This window comes from Perognathus longimembris, chromosome 4 (genome assembly GCF_023159225.1).
Source record: "Perognathus longimembris pacificus isolate PPM17 chromosome 4, ASM2315922v1, whole genome shotgun sequence".
NCBI lineage: Eukaryota > Metazoa > Chordata > Mammalia > Rodentia > Heteromyidae > Perognathus > Perognathus longimembris.
In genome coordinates, this window is record NC_063164.1 from 91,560,581 (window position 1) to 91,574,929 (window position 14,349).

General features: G+C 39.5%; 1 protein-coding gene across 6 annotated transcripts in view; it reads right to left on the reverse strand.

Annotated features, from left to right (window-relative positions):
• Sap130 (Sin3A associated protein 130) overlaps positions 1 to 14,349 on the reverse strand; it is a 78,778-nt gene that overhangs the window by 46,153 nt on the left and 18,276 nt on the right. For all 6 annotated transcript variants that reach the window (XM_048345674.1, XM_048345676.1, XM_048345673.1 and 3 more), the window contains exons 7-10: positions 12,005 to 12,129; positions 1,079 to 1,226; positions 827 to 917; positions 534 to 638 (exon numbers count right to left, since the gene is read on the reverse strand). In XM_048345674.1, coding sequence (XP_048201631.1) covers positions 534 to 638; positions 827 to 917; positions 1,079 to 1,226; positions 12,005 to 12,129 — 469 coding nt within the window. The remainder of the gene's footprint in view (positions 1 to 533; positions 639 to 826; positions 918 to 1,078; positions 1,227 to 12,004; positions 12,130 to 14,349) is intronic.

Genomic DNA, 14,349 nt, shown 5'->3' on the forward strand with positions numbered 1-14,349 from the left:
GTCCTTCACCTCTGCAAATGAAAATACAAGGGTAGGTTGATGGATAAACGGAGCTCAAAAGAAATTAGAGGATGGTCATGAATCCTTGGGATCACACTCAAGTGGGAACTGAAGGTGGCCAATTCACACTCAGTGCCTTTTCTACTACTCTATCACCTAGAGATTTTTCTCCATCATCTAGAATTTTTCCTAAAACAGACTATTAACTTACTATCAGACTATCAAGTTCTTGCTTTTCCTTTTTTTCTGTTAGTAAAGTTATCTTATTCCTACATAAAGTTCACATAGAAGAAGAGGTTTAATGAGTAGGAAATAAAAAACTCAGAAAACATTCAATTACAGACTACTCAGAAAATCATTATCCTCTTTTTTCCCCTACCATCAGTACCAGATCTGTATGAAAATATTAAAAACCAAATCACAGTTGCTTTGGAAATCACAAATAATAAGATAATACAAGCCTCTCTTGTGAAGGGCTGATCACCTACGCTGAAAAATTCCTCATAGGTTTCCATATGAAGGCACACACTTACCAACTGGGATGTTTGAGGTGGTCACAGCAGTAGCGTGGGATGAATGGGAGGGCATTGTCATGGTAACAATTGTACTGGTGGGAGCTTGTGTGTGTGACACAGATCCTGAAAAGAGGAAAAAAAGGAAATTCTTTAGCAATGGTCTTTGTACACATTTCACATTATAAAGATCCTTATGAAAGCCTTTAAGAAAGAATTTGTCTAGCTTGTTTTCTCTGAAGGTAAAATGAAAAACAAGGTCCCCACTTATACCTCCTTTTCTCCCAGTAGGAAGAGCAGGGCCACTGACTTACCAGCTGTGGTTGCTGAAGGAAGGGTGTTGGTTGCCAAAATAGGTGCTACTGTTGCTGCAGCCACTGGGGTGCCAGTACTGAAGATGGTTTTCTGTGAAGGGAACCCCATCACAGAGTTACAAACAAGAACCCTACCCACTCCATTCAGTTTGAAAGTGATCATTAAGGCATATTGCTAAGACCTTAGGAAGCTGTGTGTAATTCTGGATTACTCTATATAACACACATGTGGTTCTTCACCTACAGTTTTACCTGAGCCATAGTATGAAGCTGCTGTTTTGGTGTCCCTAAGGCAGGGTGAGATGGTAAAGTGATTCTTGTGGTCACATCCCGTGCCTGGGCAGGACGCTGAATACTAATTGCTGCAGATGGTGGATGCTGGATAGACAAAGTAGGCCGACTGAAAAGACAAAAAAGATATTTTGTGATTCATAACTTGTACACAATTCAGGCAGCCAAGGTCATTTACTATCTTATGCTAGATAATAGTAATATAAATTCTAGTTTTTCATCGGTCTGTGAAGTCCACAGCTAAAGCATTACTTGGTTTTCAATAATATCAATAAAATAAGTGATTCGTTGAATTTCTCTCCTGAAATTGCCAAAAGTCTTTGAAAATATCAATGTGTACTACAAACTGAATAAATTATTAGTCATGATACAACTAATCAATACTCTATAACAGAACTGGGGGCATGGCTTAAGTGGTACAGCACTTGCCTAAAAGACCTGACTTCCATCTCTAGTATTGCAAACAAACAATTCCAATACCTCTTAACTCCCACCCCCAAGTAGAACCGAGGGTGCAACCTAGGGCTTCACACATACTATGCCAGTTCTCTACCACTGGGCCACACTCCAAAACAACCTTGAGTAAACATTCTATAATGTCACTCTAGAAAAAGATATACAATAGGATTCTCACATTATGAGTTTTGACAAGTTTCCTAAGAAAAGATTACAGACAATCATGATTATGAGCAATTACCCTAGAATGAGGGGCTGGGAATCTGGCCTAGTGGTAGAGTGTTTGCCTAGCATGCATGAAGCCCTGGTTTCAATTCCTCAGCACCACATATACAGAAAAAGCCAGAGTGGCGCTGTGGCTCAAGTGGTAGAATGCTAGTAGCCTTGAGCAAAAAGAAGCCAGGGACAGTACTTAGGCACTGAGTTCAAGCTCTAGGACCGGCAAAAACAAAAACCAAACCAAACCAAACCAAACAAACACAAAAACCCTACCTAGAATGATTGATGTTTCCCACCTAATTTTACTTTTTTTTTTTTTTTTGCCAGTCCTGGGGCTTGAACTCAGGTCCTGAGCACTGTTCCTGAGCTTCTTATGCTCAAGGCTAGCACTTTACCACTTGAGCCACAGCACTATTTTTTTTTTTTTTCTGTTTTATGTAATACTAAGGAATCAATCCCAGGGCTTCATGCATGCTAGGCAAGAAATCTACCACTAAGGCACACATAGCCCCTCTCATCTAATTTTATATAATTTCTTACCAGATGGAAGAACATTTTAAGATGGTTATGAATTTAAAATTATGATTAATGATTAAAAGGGGTACCAAGGACTTGGAATGTGGCTTAGCGGTAGAGTGCTTGCCTAGCATGCATGAAGCCCTGGGTTTGATTCCTCAGCACCACATAAACAGAAAAAGCCGAAGTGGCTCTGTGGCTCAAGAGGTCCCAACCCCAGGACTGGCAAAAACAAACAAACAAAAAGATACCAAACCAGCAAGCCAAATTGACAGCAAGTAAAGAAAGTACAACAACAACACACACATACACACAAAAAACACACACATACACACAAAACCACTTAACAATTAGAATAAACTTTCTTCTCAAATCAGAAGCAAAAATGGGCCTACTCAATAGTGTTGGGAGCCAGGTTTACTTGGCATATGCCTCATATTCCAGCTACTGGAAAGGCTGAGATAGAAAGATCACTTGAGCTCAAGAGTTTGAGACCAGTCTGAGCAACATATAGACTGTTTCAAGGGAAAAAAAGTTTTAGGAAAATTATATAGCCATCTGGAAAAAATACACTGCCCACCAAGAAAGAAAACTAAAAGAATCAACTTAAGATGACTAAAAATGCACATGAAGCAAAGATGGAGTCTTTAAGAAGCTTGAAGAAGGGGAGAATTTACTCTACAAAAGCTTTCAGGTATGAGGATATACTACAATGCTACAGTGCCTATGAGACTTGGAGTTTCAGCCTCAGGGAAAACAAAGAAAAGCTTCCTAAATTTAAAAGCTATCAAAGAAAATATTGATAAAGCTGATTACATGAACAAACAAGCAAACCTCCCCCTTTGCAAAACTTGTAAGCAAGTAGACAAAGGGAAGGAAATGTATTCTTCTCTCTCTCTCTCTCTCTCTCTCTTTTTTTGTTTAAACAAGGTCTCATTCTGTTGCCCAGGTTGGTTTGAAAAGAACCTCCTCTCAAATAGCTCGTACTACAGATGCATGTTACAAGCTCATTCTCACATTTATTATTATTATTATAATTATTTTTGGCCAGTCCTGGGTCTTGAACTCAAGGGCTTGAGCACTATCCCTGGATTCTTTTTGCTCAAGGCTAGCATTCTACCATTTGCACCACGGTGCCACTTCCAGCTTTTTCTATGTATGTGGTGCTGAGGAATCGAACCCAGGACTTCAGGCATACTAGGCAAGCACTCTACTACTAAGCCACATCCCCAGCCCCTCACTCTCACATTTTAAAAATGAGAAACACAGATGGATGCAGTGCACAAGCCTGTAATCCCAGCACTTGGGTGAGGTAAGGCTTTATTTTGGTGCCAGACCTAGGGCTTGAACTCAGGGCCTGGGTACTGTTCCTGAGATTTGCTCAAGGCAAGTGCTTTATCACTTGAGCCACATCTCTACTTTGGGCTTTTTTGGTGGTTAACTGGAGATAAGAGTCTTATGGACTTTCCTGCTTAGGCCAGCTTTGAACCCTGCTCCTCAGATCTTAGCTTCCTGAGTAGCTAGGATTATAGGCAGGGGGGCTACTGATGGTTCTAGGTTTTAAAGTTTGAGGCCAACCTGGGCTATATAGGGAGACCCTGTCTCAAAAACCAAAAGTAAAAATAAAATTAGAAAGAAGCAACATTTAATATACAGATAAGGTTCACCTAGCAGATCTTTTAAAATGTAAAGGGAGTATAGACTGACATAAACCCTAAGGCAGGCAATTAGATGGCAGATGTGAAAACTACAATTAGTTAATGGTCCCTTTGACCAAATTTGGGAATTTGTTACAGTCTTGCATATATGCATAATGACATTAATACATGGTTATTCGCCTGTCATAGTAAAGGGCTGAAAAACTTCAAATGGCTCAATACTGTCTACTAATAGAATGGAACCCAAATGAAAAGCTTTCAATAAGCTATGCAAAGCAAGACAAGATACAGATTCCGAACATTCTTTGAGCTTAAAAAGGATAAAAAATAAGAATTGCATTTGAATCTGATTGTACTTGCACTAAGAAACATATAAACCATACACTAATAGCAGGAATAGGTGGCCTTGAAAGCAAAAAGTCAAGCCAAATGTGGTGGTGCACACCTATAATCCCACTACTCAGGAAGATGGGGCAGAAGCATGGCAAAGCTCAAGATCATCCTAGCCTGTATAGCCAGAGGTCTCAAAAAAGCAAAGAGCTCTCTTGGACTGTCACTTCTAAGATGGAAAGGAGATTGGAAAAAACAAACACCCCACAAAGACTCCCAGCTACTCAGGAGGCTGTTATCTACGGGACTATAGTTCAAATCCACCTAAGTAGAAAAGTCTTTGAGAGTCCATTTCCAATTAACTAGCAAAAAAATCAAGCTGGAGGTATGTCCCAACTGGTAGAGTACCAACTGTGAACAAGCAAGCTGAAGAAGTGTGAGGCCAATGAGTTCAAGGCCCAGTATCAGGAACAAAAAAAGACAAAGGAACAATGTCATGTCAAAAGCAGCAAGGGCTGGATGCAAGTGGCTCACACCTGTAATCCTAGCTACTCAGGAGGATAAGATTTGAAGATCCTGGTTCTAGTTTGAAGCCAGCGCAGAAAAGAAAGTGCATGAGACTCTTATCTCCAATAAACTACTCAGAAAAAGCTGGAAGTGGCACTGTGGCTCAAGTGGTAGAGTACTAGACTTGAGCAAAAGAAGCTCCGGGACAGTTCAAGTCCTAGGACAGGCAAAAACAAAAAACCAAAAAAGCAGTAAGGCTATGTGCAACATGGGCAACTGTATCCATACCTGAGGACAAGGCTATTGAGAAGTTAAGTTATTCTAGCCCATCACTGTAGTGTACACATCTGTAATCTCAGCACTTGGGAGGCTGATGCAGGAGGATCATGAGTTTGAGGCCAGCCTGGGCTGAATAGCTAGACCCAATTTCATAAAAGAAGTAATCTGAGCTCAGTAGCACATGACAATCATGTGCAAAGCTCAGGATTGAATCCTGGGACCTAGCACAGCATTAAAACAAAACAAAAATCACTTGAAATACTGTAGAGGCCACAGTTGTCAGGGACATTTGCAAAGTGAACATCTTTGATGCCTGCCTATGTGCTTCCCAAGCTGTTTGAAGTGATGCTACTGAGTTGTGCCAGTCACAGCCAGATGGTCAGGAATGAATCATGTGATGCTTGAAGACAGAATAGTCCTGTCCTGATTTAGACATGCTCGTGTTGCCCCAGGACTTCCAAAACTCACAAAGCCCATAGAAGGAACTAAGTCCCTAATTACTGAAGAAAACCATCCTCTGAGAGAGCTGGAAATTACACTGGATAAGGCAAAGCAACAGAAACAAAGAACTTGGTAGATGAGTGATAGAGGACAGAGTAATTTATCATACACCTTATTATGCTATTGCATTTTGGAAGCATGTGAATCTGGAAAGGAGCTGGGGCCACAACCAAGTGGTTGAGCTTATCTAACACATGTGCGAAGCCCTGGGGTCAATTCAATTGTATAAAATTATCAGTATATACAATGATGTACAGTATACACTTGATGACAATTAATAACTGCCATCGGTTTATGTATTGTACTTTTTTCATTTTTCTAGAGCGTATGCCTACTACTAAAATAAAGTTTACTGACTTTATGACTCATAATGCAGCATTACGTACTGATCTGGAGTCACCATCAGAAAATACTGTCACAGAAGAACATAAGGGGGGGGCTGGGAATATGGCCTAGTGGCAAGAGTGCTTGCCTCGTATACATGAAGCTCTGGGTTCGATTCCCCAGCACCACCTATATAGAAAACGGCCAGAAGTGGCGCTGTGGCTCAAGTGGCAGAGTGCTAGCCTTGAGCAAAGAGGCCAGGAACAGTGCTCAGGCCCTGAGTCCAAGGCCCAGGACTGGCAAAAACAACAACAACAAAAGAAGAACATAAGGAACAAAACAGTATGTATACTGCAAGTATATAGTATATACTACATTTTTTTTTTTGCAAGAAAGGAATTAGGCTAGGTGCTGGTGGCTCATGCATATAAACCTAGCCACTTAGGAATCCAAGATCAGTGGATCCTGGTTCAAAGTCAGCCTAGCCAAGAAAGTCCATGAGACTCTTATCTTTGATTAACCCCACCAGAAAACCAGAAATGGAGTTATGTCTCAAAGTGGTAGAGTCTTGAGCAAAAAGAGCTCAGGGACAGAGCCAAGGCCCTGAGTTCAAGCTTCATGACAAACACACACACAAAAGAGGAAATAGGAAAATGTATGTGACTTCATTTTTGTGAAAGTGACAATGAAAGGGCAAAGCAGAGAATAAAATGGTGACCTACCAAGAGCAGATGGCAAAACTTGGGAGGGGACAGAAAGATACACAAGGCCATCTTTTTTTGCAGCTTTGACTTTGTAAAACAAATTCAGACAACTCTCATTATCTTGTGTTATAAGAAATAGTGAAAGGATAGCAAAAAAGCTAACAGTACGGGGCTGGGAATATGGCTTAGTGGTAGAGTCATTGCCTCACATACATGAAGCCCTGGGTTTGATTCCTCAGCACCACATATGTAGAAAAAGCCAGGGGCTGGGAATATGGCCTAGTGGGCAAGAGTTCTTGCCTCGTATATATGAAGCCCTGGGTTTGATTCCCCAGCACCACATATGTAGAAAAAGCCGGAAGTGGCGCTGTGACTCAAGTGGTAGAGTGCTAGCCTTGAGGAAAAAGAAGCCAGGTACAGTGCTCAGGCCCTGAGTTCAAGCCCCAGGGCTGGCAAACAACAACAACAACCTAACAGTATGTTGCCTCACAAGGCAAAAGGAGTAGAATGCAATAAATTAATACTAGGAGGGGACAGAGAACAGATACTACTTATTATGTACCTGTTCCTATTTTGGAACCACGTGAATGTAAATTGGAAAAAAAAGAAAGACTGCTGAATAACCTTTAGAAAAAAAAATTCCACTTCAAGTGATCTTCAAACACATTCCCACTCTGATAGGAGATGGAATTGTGAAGTTCACTCAACAGTCTAATCATTACTAATGATACACAGAAAGTGAAGGGTTAATTTATGACAAGTAGACATATGTCCCATAGCACTGTCCCTGGCTTCTTTTTTTAATTTTTTTTCTCAAGGTTACCACTCTACCACTTGAGCCACAGTGCCACTTCTGGCTTTTTCTGTTTATGTGGTGCTGAGGAATTGAACCCAGAGCTTCATGCTTGCTAGGCAAGCACTCTACCACTAAGCCACATTCCCAGCCAAAACACAAAAAAACAAAAAAACTTATATGATGGAAAAAAGGAGAAAGTTATGCTAATGTTTTTCTCTAAAATCAACCAAACAAACAGGGGATGGGAATATGGCCCAGTGGCAAGAGTGCTTGCCTCATTAACAAAAAAAAAAAAAAAAAAAAAAAAACCACAAAAAAACCCCCTAAGATTTTTGAGTGCAAGGAAAAAAAAACACACAAAACCACAATTAAGAAAGCCAGGCTTGTTTTGTGTACTACGTAGACCCTGTGGGTCTCTTAAACTGGCATCCTGCTTCAACCTCCCCAGTACTACAATTACAGACATGAAGCACCACACCTAGCAGTAACAGTGAAAACAAGAGGTGGTAGTAAAGCAGGATCTGCATGGGTTCAAAAGGTATAAAGCAAAGGACATAGGAATGAGCCAGGAATCACAGACAAGGGTTAAGTGGGACACACAGTGTGTACTGCAACCCAGGAATGAGAGCTTTTCTTTGAGTTTTTCATTTTGTAGTACTAGGATATGAACTCAGGGTATCATCACTGCTAGACATGTACTCTACCAATTGAACCACATCTCCATCCCATTTTTTCTGGTCATTTCCGAAACAGGGTCTTAATTTTTGCCTGGTCTAGTCTGGACCATGATGGTCCCATTTAAGCTTTCCCCCATATTTAGGATGACAGGTGTAGTGTCTGGCCAGCTGTTTTTCTACTGAGATGGAAGTCTCTCAAAATTCTTTCCAGGGTGGCTGGGAATATAGCCTAGTGGCAAGAGTGCTTGCCTTCCATACATGAAGCCCTGGGTTCAATTCCCCGGCACCACATATATAGAAAACGGCCAGAAGTGGCGCTGTGGCTCAAGTGGCAGAGTGCTAGCCTTGAGCAAAAAGAAGCCAGGGACAGTGCTCAGGCCCTGAGTCCAAGGCTCAGGACTGGCGCAAAAAAAAAAAAAAAAAAAAAAATTCTTCCCAGGATTAGCACAGAACTGTGGTACTCTTGATGTCAGGGTTTCATGTATTTGGGATGACAGGTGTGCCCCACTGGTTGAGGTGGTCTCATGAACTTTTTATCTGAACTAGCCTTTGACCACAACTCTCCCAACCTGTTCCTCCCAAGTAACTAGGATTATAAACACAAGTTTCCAACTGAGGCTTTGCTGCCTGAGTGGTCTATTTTCACAGGCAGGAGAGAAATAGTGACCAACAGCAATCTAATAAGACATAGTCTTTCAAAAACAAAACTTCTTCATCTAGTTTATAGCCCAGGCTATGCTAAGAACTAATTACAAATAGGTGATTCACAATAAAGAATATTTAGTCAAGATGGCAACTCAGAAGAGAGCCAGCATAGGATCTATATAAAGAAAATAGAGGAAGCAAAAAGAGGTAGAAAGAAACAGGAGAAACCAACTGTTCAGTTATTTCAGGAATAAAGGCAAAATTAAGGTGAACATGGTGAAACAATGCTGAACTCGTACAAAAAGGAGCCAAGCATGCTCCCAGTCACTTGGCATTGAGTTCAGGAGTCTTAGCCTGGGCAACTTACACAATTCCATCTCAAAACATGAAATAAATCAGTAAAAGTTGGAAAGAATCATGAGCACAATCTACAGAGAAAACAAAAAGCTTTAAGAGATAAGGAAGTCAAGTAAAAAGGACAAGATACATATAATTGGGCATTCCCACTCAGTAAAATAGAATTGAATGAACACATAAAGGAAGAATTCAAGAAAAAAAATTCAAAGAAACTTTTTATAAATACAGTTTTATGCTAAAGTTTGAAAGGGTATTTAATATTTTCCAAAACAAACCATAAATAATAGTCATTACAAAACATAGCTCAGTAAATTTGTTAAAGCTCAAAAATAATCTTGGACAATCAAATAAATAGATCAAGGTCTTTTAGAGGTTAGGTAATAAACAGGCTTGGCTTCAGATTCCTCTATAGGATCATCCAACTCCAAAAGACAGGCAATAAATATACAACATATTCAAGGAAAAAAACACAGAAACTAAACAATTGTATCAACCAAACTATGACTTATAGCGATATCTAGGCATTAATTCAGAATATGTGAAAATTCAATTTATCACTCTTTCAACAGAGGACTTTTTGGGGCAGAGGCTATGGTTCAGCAATTGTGTACATGCTTACATGTATGATTCCCTAGAATTGTAAAAAAAGAAAAAAGAAAAATAAATGTAATTCCTTTTGGAAGAATGTGCAAATTTCATCATCCAAGCCATGTATTTTTTATAAAAAGGTATTTAAAAAAAAAACTAACTGTATTTAGCATAATGAGTCAGATTTCTCACTTATATTTTTCTGGAATTTCACTTCTATTTTGTATGCCTTGAACCAATTTCATTACATTTGGTTAATCTGGTCTTTTAGAATTTGATAGAACCACTTGGGGCCTGAAATTTTTCTGGAAGACAGGGCTGCGTTTTTTTTCCTCTGCTTCTTCCACAGAAATTTATCCCCAAGATAAACTTCCTATCACCAAAGACCAAAGAAGTTGGACATTAGAAATTAGAAATTTAATATAATTATAGATTTAAGCAGAAAAATCATCCGATCATTAGGGTTTTGTCTGTGTAACTCACTAGCGTATTTCCCTGATTATAGAAGGTACACCGTAAGTATATGCATCTTGCAAAATTCAAGGTCCACTTTCAATCAAAATAATTAACAATATATGAGAAGACATACTTCAATAATCATTAAAAATAAAAATCTCGCTGGGCCCCAGGGACTCATGCCTGTAATCCTAGCTACTCAAGAGGCTGAGATCTGAGGATCACTGTTCAAAGCCAGCCTGGGGAAGGAAAGTCCTTCAGATTCTTATCTCCAATTAACCACCAGAAAACCAGAAGTGATGCTGTGGCTCAAAGTGGTAGAGTGCTAGCCTTGAGCTGAAGAGCTCAGGGACAGTGCCCAGGCCCAGAGTTCAAGCCCCACGACTGACAAAAAATAAAAAAAAATAGATTAAAAAAAAATTCTGAGCTGGGAATATGGCTTAGCTGTATGCCTTGCATGCATGAAGCCCTGGGTTCAATTCCTCAGCACCATATAAACAGAAAAAGCTGGAAGTAGGTGCTATGGCTCAAGTGGTGGAGTGTTAGTCTTAAGCAAAAAGAAGCCAGTGACAGTGCTGAGGCCCTGAGCCCAAGCCCTGGGACTGGCAAAAATAAATAAATAATTAAATAAAAATCCCAACCCCACTTTCAATTTTTATATCAAAGTCAACAAGCACCAAAACATAATTACCTCTCGTGCTCCCATGTAATTATTCCGTATTTCTCTCAACTCTATCTTCAAAAATCTACCCAGAACCTAACCATGTCATCCTCTCACTCTGGCTACATGATCCCTCTGCTTCTAACTCTGCCACTCCACATCTATTCTACGTAGCAAGTGGATTTACCTACAACTTCAGACCATCACATTTCTCTGCTCAAAACTGTGCTAAGGCTTCTAGCAAAGCCCAAATCCATGAAGTGCTTCAAAAGGCCCTTGGTGATCAGGAGACCCTGCCATCTCCTGACCTCTTGCTGTTCTCCCACTGCTGGCATCCTTACTGCTTCTCATATATGGCAAATATACTTCATACTACTTTTCTTTTTGTCAGTTCTGGGGCTTGAACTCAGGGCCTGAGCACTGTCCCTGGCTTTTTTTTTTTTTTTCTCAAGGCTAGCACTCTACTACTTGAGACACAGCCTTTTCTGTTTATGTGGTGCTGAGGAATAGAACCCAGGGCTTCATGCATGCTAGGTAAGCATTCTATCACTAAGCCACATTCCCAGCCCACAAGCATACTTGTCTCAGGGTTTTTGCACCGTTTCAGATGCCTAAATAACTCTTCTATTACACAATCATATAGCTCATTCATTACATACTGCAGTTTTCTGCCTAATTGTATAAGCTCCTAAACTGCCAATCTACCACACCAAATCTCCCACAAACTAATTTTTCTCCAATTTTTTTTGCTACCATTGTTGTTAGTCATGGGGATTGAATTCAGGGACTGGGCACTGTCCCTGAGCATTTGTGCTTAGCACTCTATCACTATGAGCCACAGCTCCACTTCTGGTTTTTTAGTGGTTAATGGGAGATAAGAGTCCTATGGATTTTCTGCCTAAGCTGGGCTTTGATCCTCAGATTTCAGCCTCCTGAGCTGCTAGGATTACAGGAGTGAGCCATTAGTGTCTGGCTCCAAATCTTTTTAACCATGTACAAAATGATATGTTTAATTATACTAACTCCAGTCCCTAAAAATAGACTTTCTGCGAAGTCAGGAATTGCTTTGTTTGCTCACTACTTTATTCACACTGTCTAGAACACCATGTTACAATATCTACCAAACTAAATTAAAGAATGGAGGAAGGGCAAAAAAAAAAAGTAGAATACAGGGAGGCAGCAAGAAGACTACATTTTTTCCCCACAAATATACCTCAGTGCCGAGTCAGTGGCATGTGCAGCTGTTGTTGTAATGACGGGAGACTGGGCTCTGGTGGCTGAGACAGTTGCTACTACAGCAGGGGGCATTGTACTGGAGGTGGTCACAGGTGGCCGAGACTGCAAAGAGAAAAGAGACAACATTTAATTTAAAACAAAAGGCAAAAAACCCCCCAAAAACCCCACCCCAAAACCCCAAAGGATAGCTAAAAGGAAAACTTGAAAGTTTCACCTCTTGATGATATAAATGACAGTAAATCTTCCCCATTCTAAGCATGTTTCCAGATAGACTGGTCTAAGGCCAAAAATTAAAATATCAAAAAAATTATTTTCTGTGTGTGTGTGTGTGCGCGAGCACGTGTGTGCGAGCACATGCGTGCGCACTGGTATTGGGTCTTGAACCTATGGGCCTGAGAGCTGTCCCTAAGCTTTTTTTTGCTCAAGGCGAGTGCTCTACCACGAGCCACATTTCCACTTCCAGCTTTTTGATGGTTAATTGGATGTAAGAATCTCATGGATTTTCCTTCCTGGCTTTGAACCATGATCCTCAGATCTCAGCCTCCTGAATAGCTAGAATTAGCTGTGAACCACCAGTGCCCGACTGAAATTTTCTGTTTTCTTGACCAACAACACATGTAAGTTATGGCCAATATGGTACCAACTGCCAGGGGAAAGAATAACAAAACTATTGTACTTACTGATTCTGACTTCCCCACCAAAAAAAAAAAAAAAAAAAAAAAAATCCAGAAAAATAAACTAGATGCAAAATACTACAAAAGAAACAAGTAGAAAAAACTGAAGAAAATCACATTAAAGTCAATCCCATTTTCTTAAACTAATTAACCTATTTCTCATTATTATTATTGTCATTGTCCAAAGGTGTTAACAATTCCATAAGTCAGGTAATGAGTACAATGCTTCTTGGTCAATATCACCCCTTCCTTCATTCTTCTCCCTTCATCTCCTCCTCCCTTCTCTAACCTCAAGTTACACAGTTCAATTTTAACAAAATGTACATCAAATATAATGCCATTTGCTCATTCTTCCTCCCTCTATTCCTGTGCTTCCCCCTTTGCCATTCCTCACCCCAAACATGCTTCCACTTTCTGATATTCGTTTTGATAAATGAATTAGTTTTTCAGAGGAGTTATGCCATTGGATTCTTCCTCTAAGTGTACCGCCTTTAATCAGTTTGTGTGTTATATGTTATCATGTCTAGTTGTATTTTAGATCTAGTTTCCACATGAGAAAAAAACATGCACCATTTGTCTCTCTGAGCCTGGCTTACTTCAATTAACATGATTTTTCTAGGTCTGTCAATTTCCTTGCAAATGATATATAATATTATTCTTTCTAAGTATGAGTAAAATTCCATTTATACATGTACTATGTTTTAACTTGATCCTCTCTCATCCATTGTAGGGCATCTGGGCTGCTTCTATAACTTGGCTATTGTGAATAGCAGCAATGAACATGAATATGTAAGTGTCTTTACCATATCCTTAAAGTTAGGTTTCATTTTTATTCAACAATAATAGAACTGTCCTTATTAGGCCCGAGAATCAGAAGCTTATCAACACCATCTAGAAATTAAGTGGAATATGGGGAACTGTAGAAGCCCAAATGGTCTAGGCAAATTATCACCAGAATCTACTCTAGTCTCATGGTCTAAGCCAGGTAATTCAATATGATACCTATACTTTCTTCATTTGTTCTCTCTTCCACTAAATGGGAGGCTTTTTTAGGAAGTGTCTATATGTTACATTTTTAAATAGTCATATGAGTTGCAAACATTATTATGACCTTTAATCTTGTGATGTTCACATATAAGGAATATGACTGAAGGAATGTAAATTTATAGGCTACTATAAAATTTCAAGCATTATACAACATGAAATTTGTACAAATTTGGCTACATATTGCTAGACTCCCGTTTTTAGGGTCATTTGTGCATTAAACAATTTCTGTTATTGATGTTCGTGGGTTATATAAAACATCTCAATAGGCAAGTTGAATTTAGGAAACACTATTGCAACTACCAAAATAAAATGGAAAAGTTATTAGGCAGTAAGTTTCTCCTTTTCAAATATGACAAGAATCAAAATACTGCCTTACTCTTAGTAGGAACTGAGATTTAATCCTTCAGATCTGAAGTTGCAATGATTTGTCATGGATCTTGACATAAGATATTTTAACCTGCTATACAACCAAACCAATTACCTTCTACAGAGATCCCATGAATCTAATGAATAAAGCTGATGCCCCCAAGACAAATTAGCATGTAAAAGGCAAAAACAGAGTAATAATATTCTATGTTGTAACAGAGTCCTTGTGCTCAAA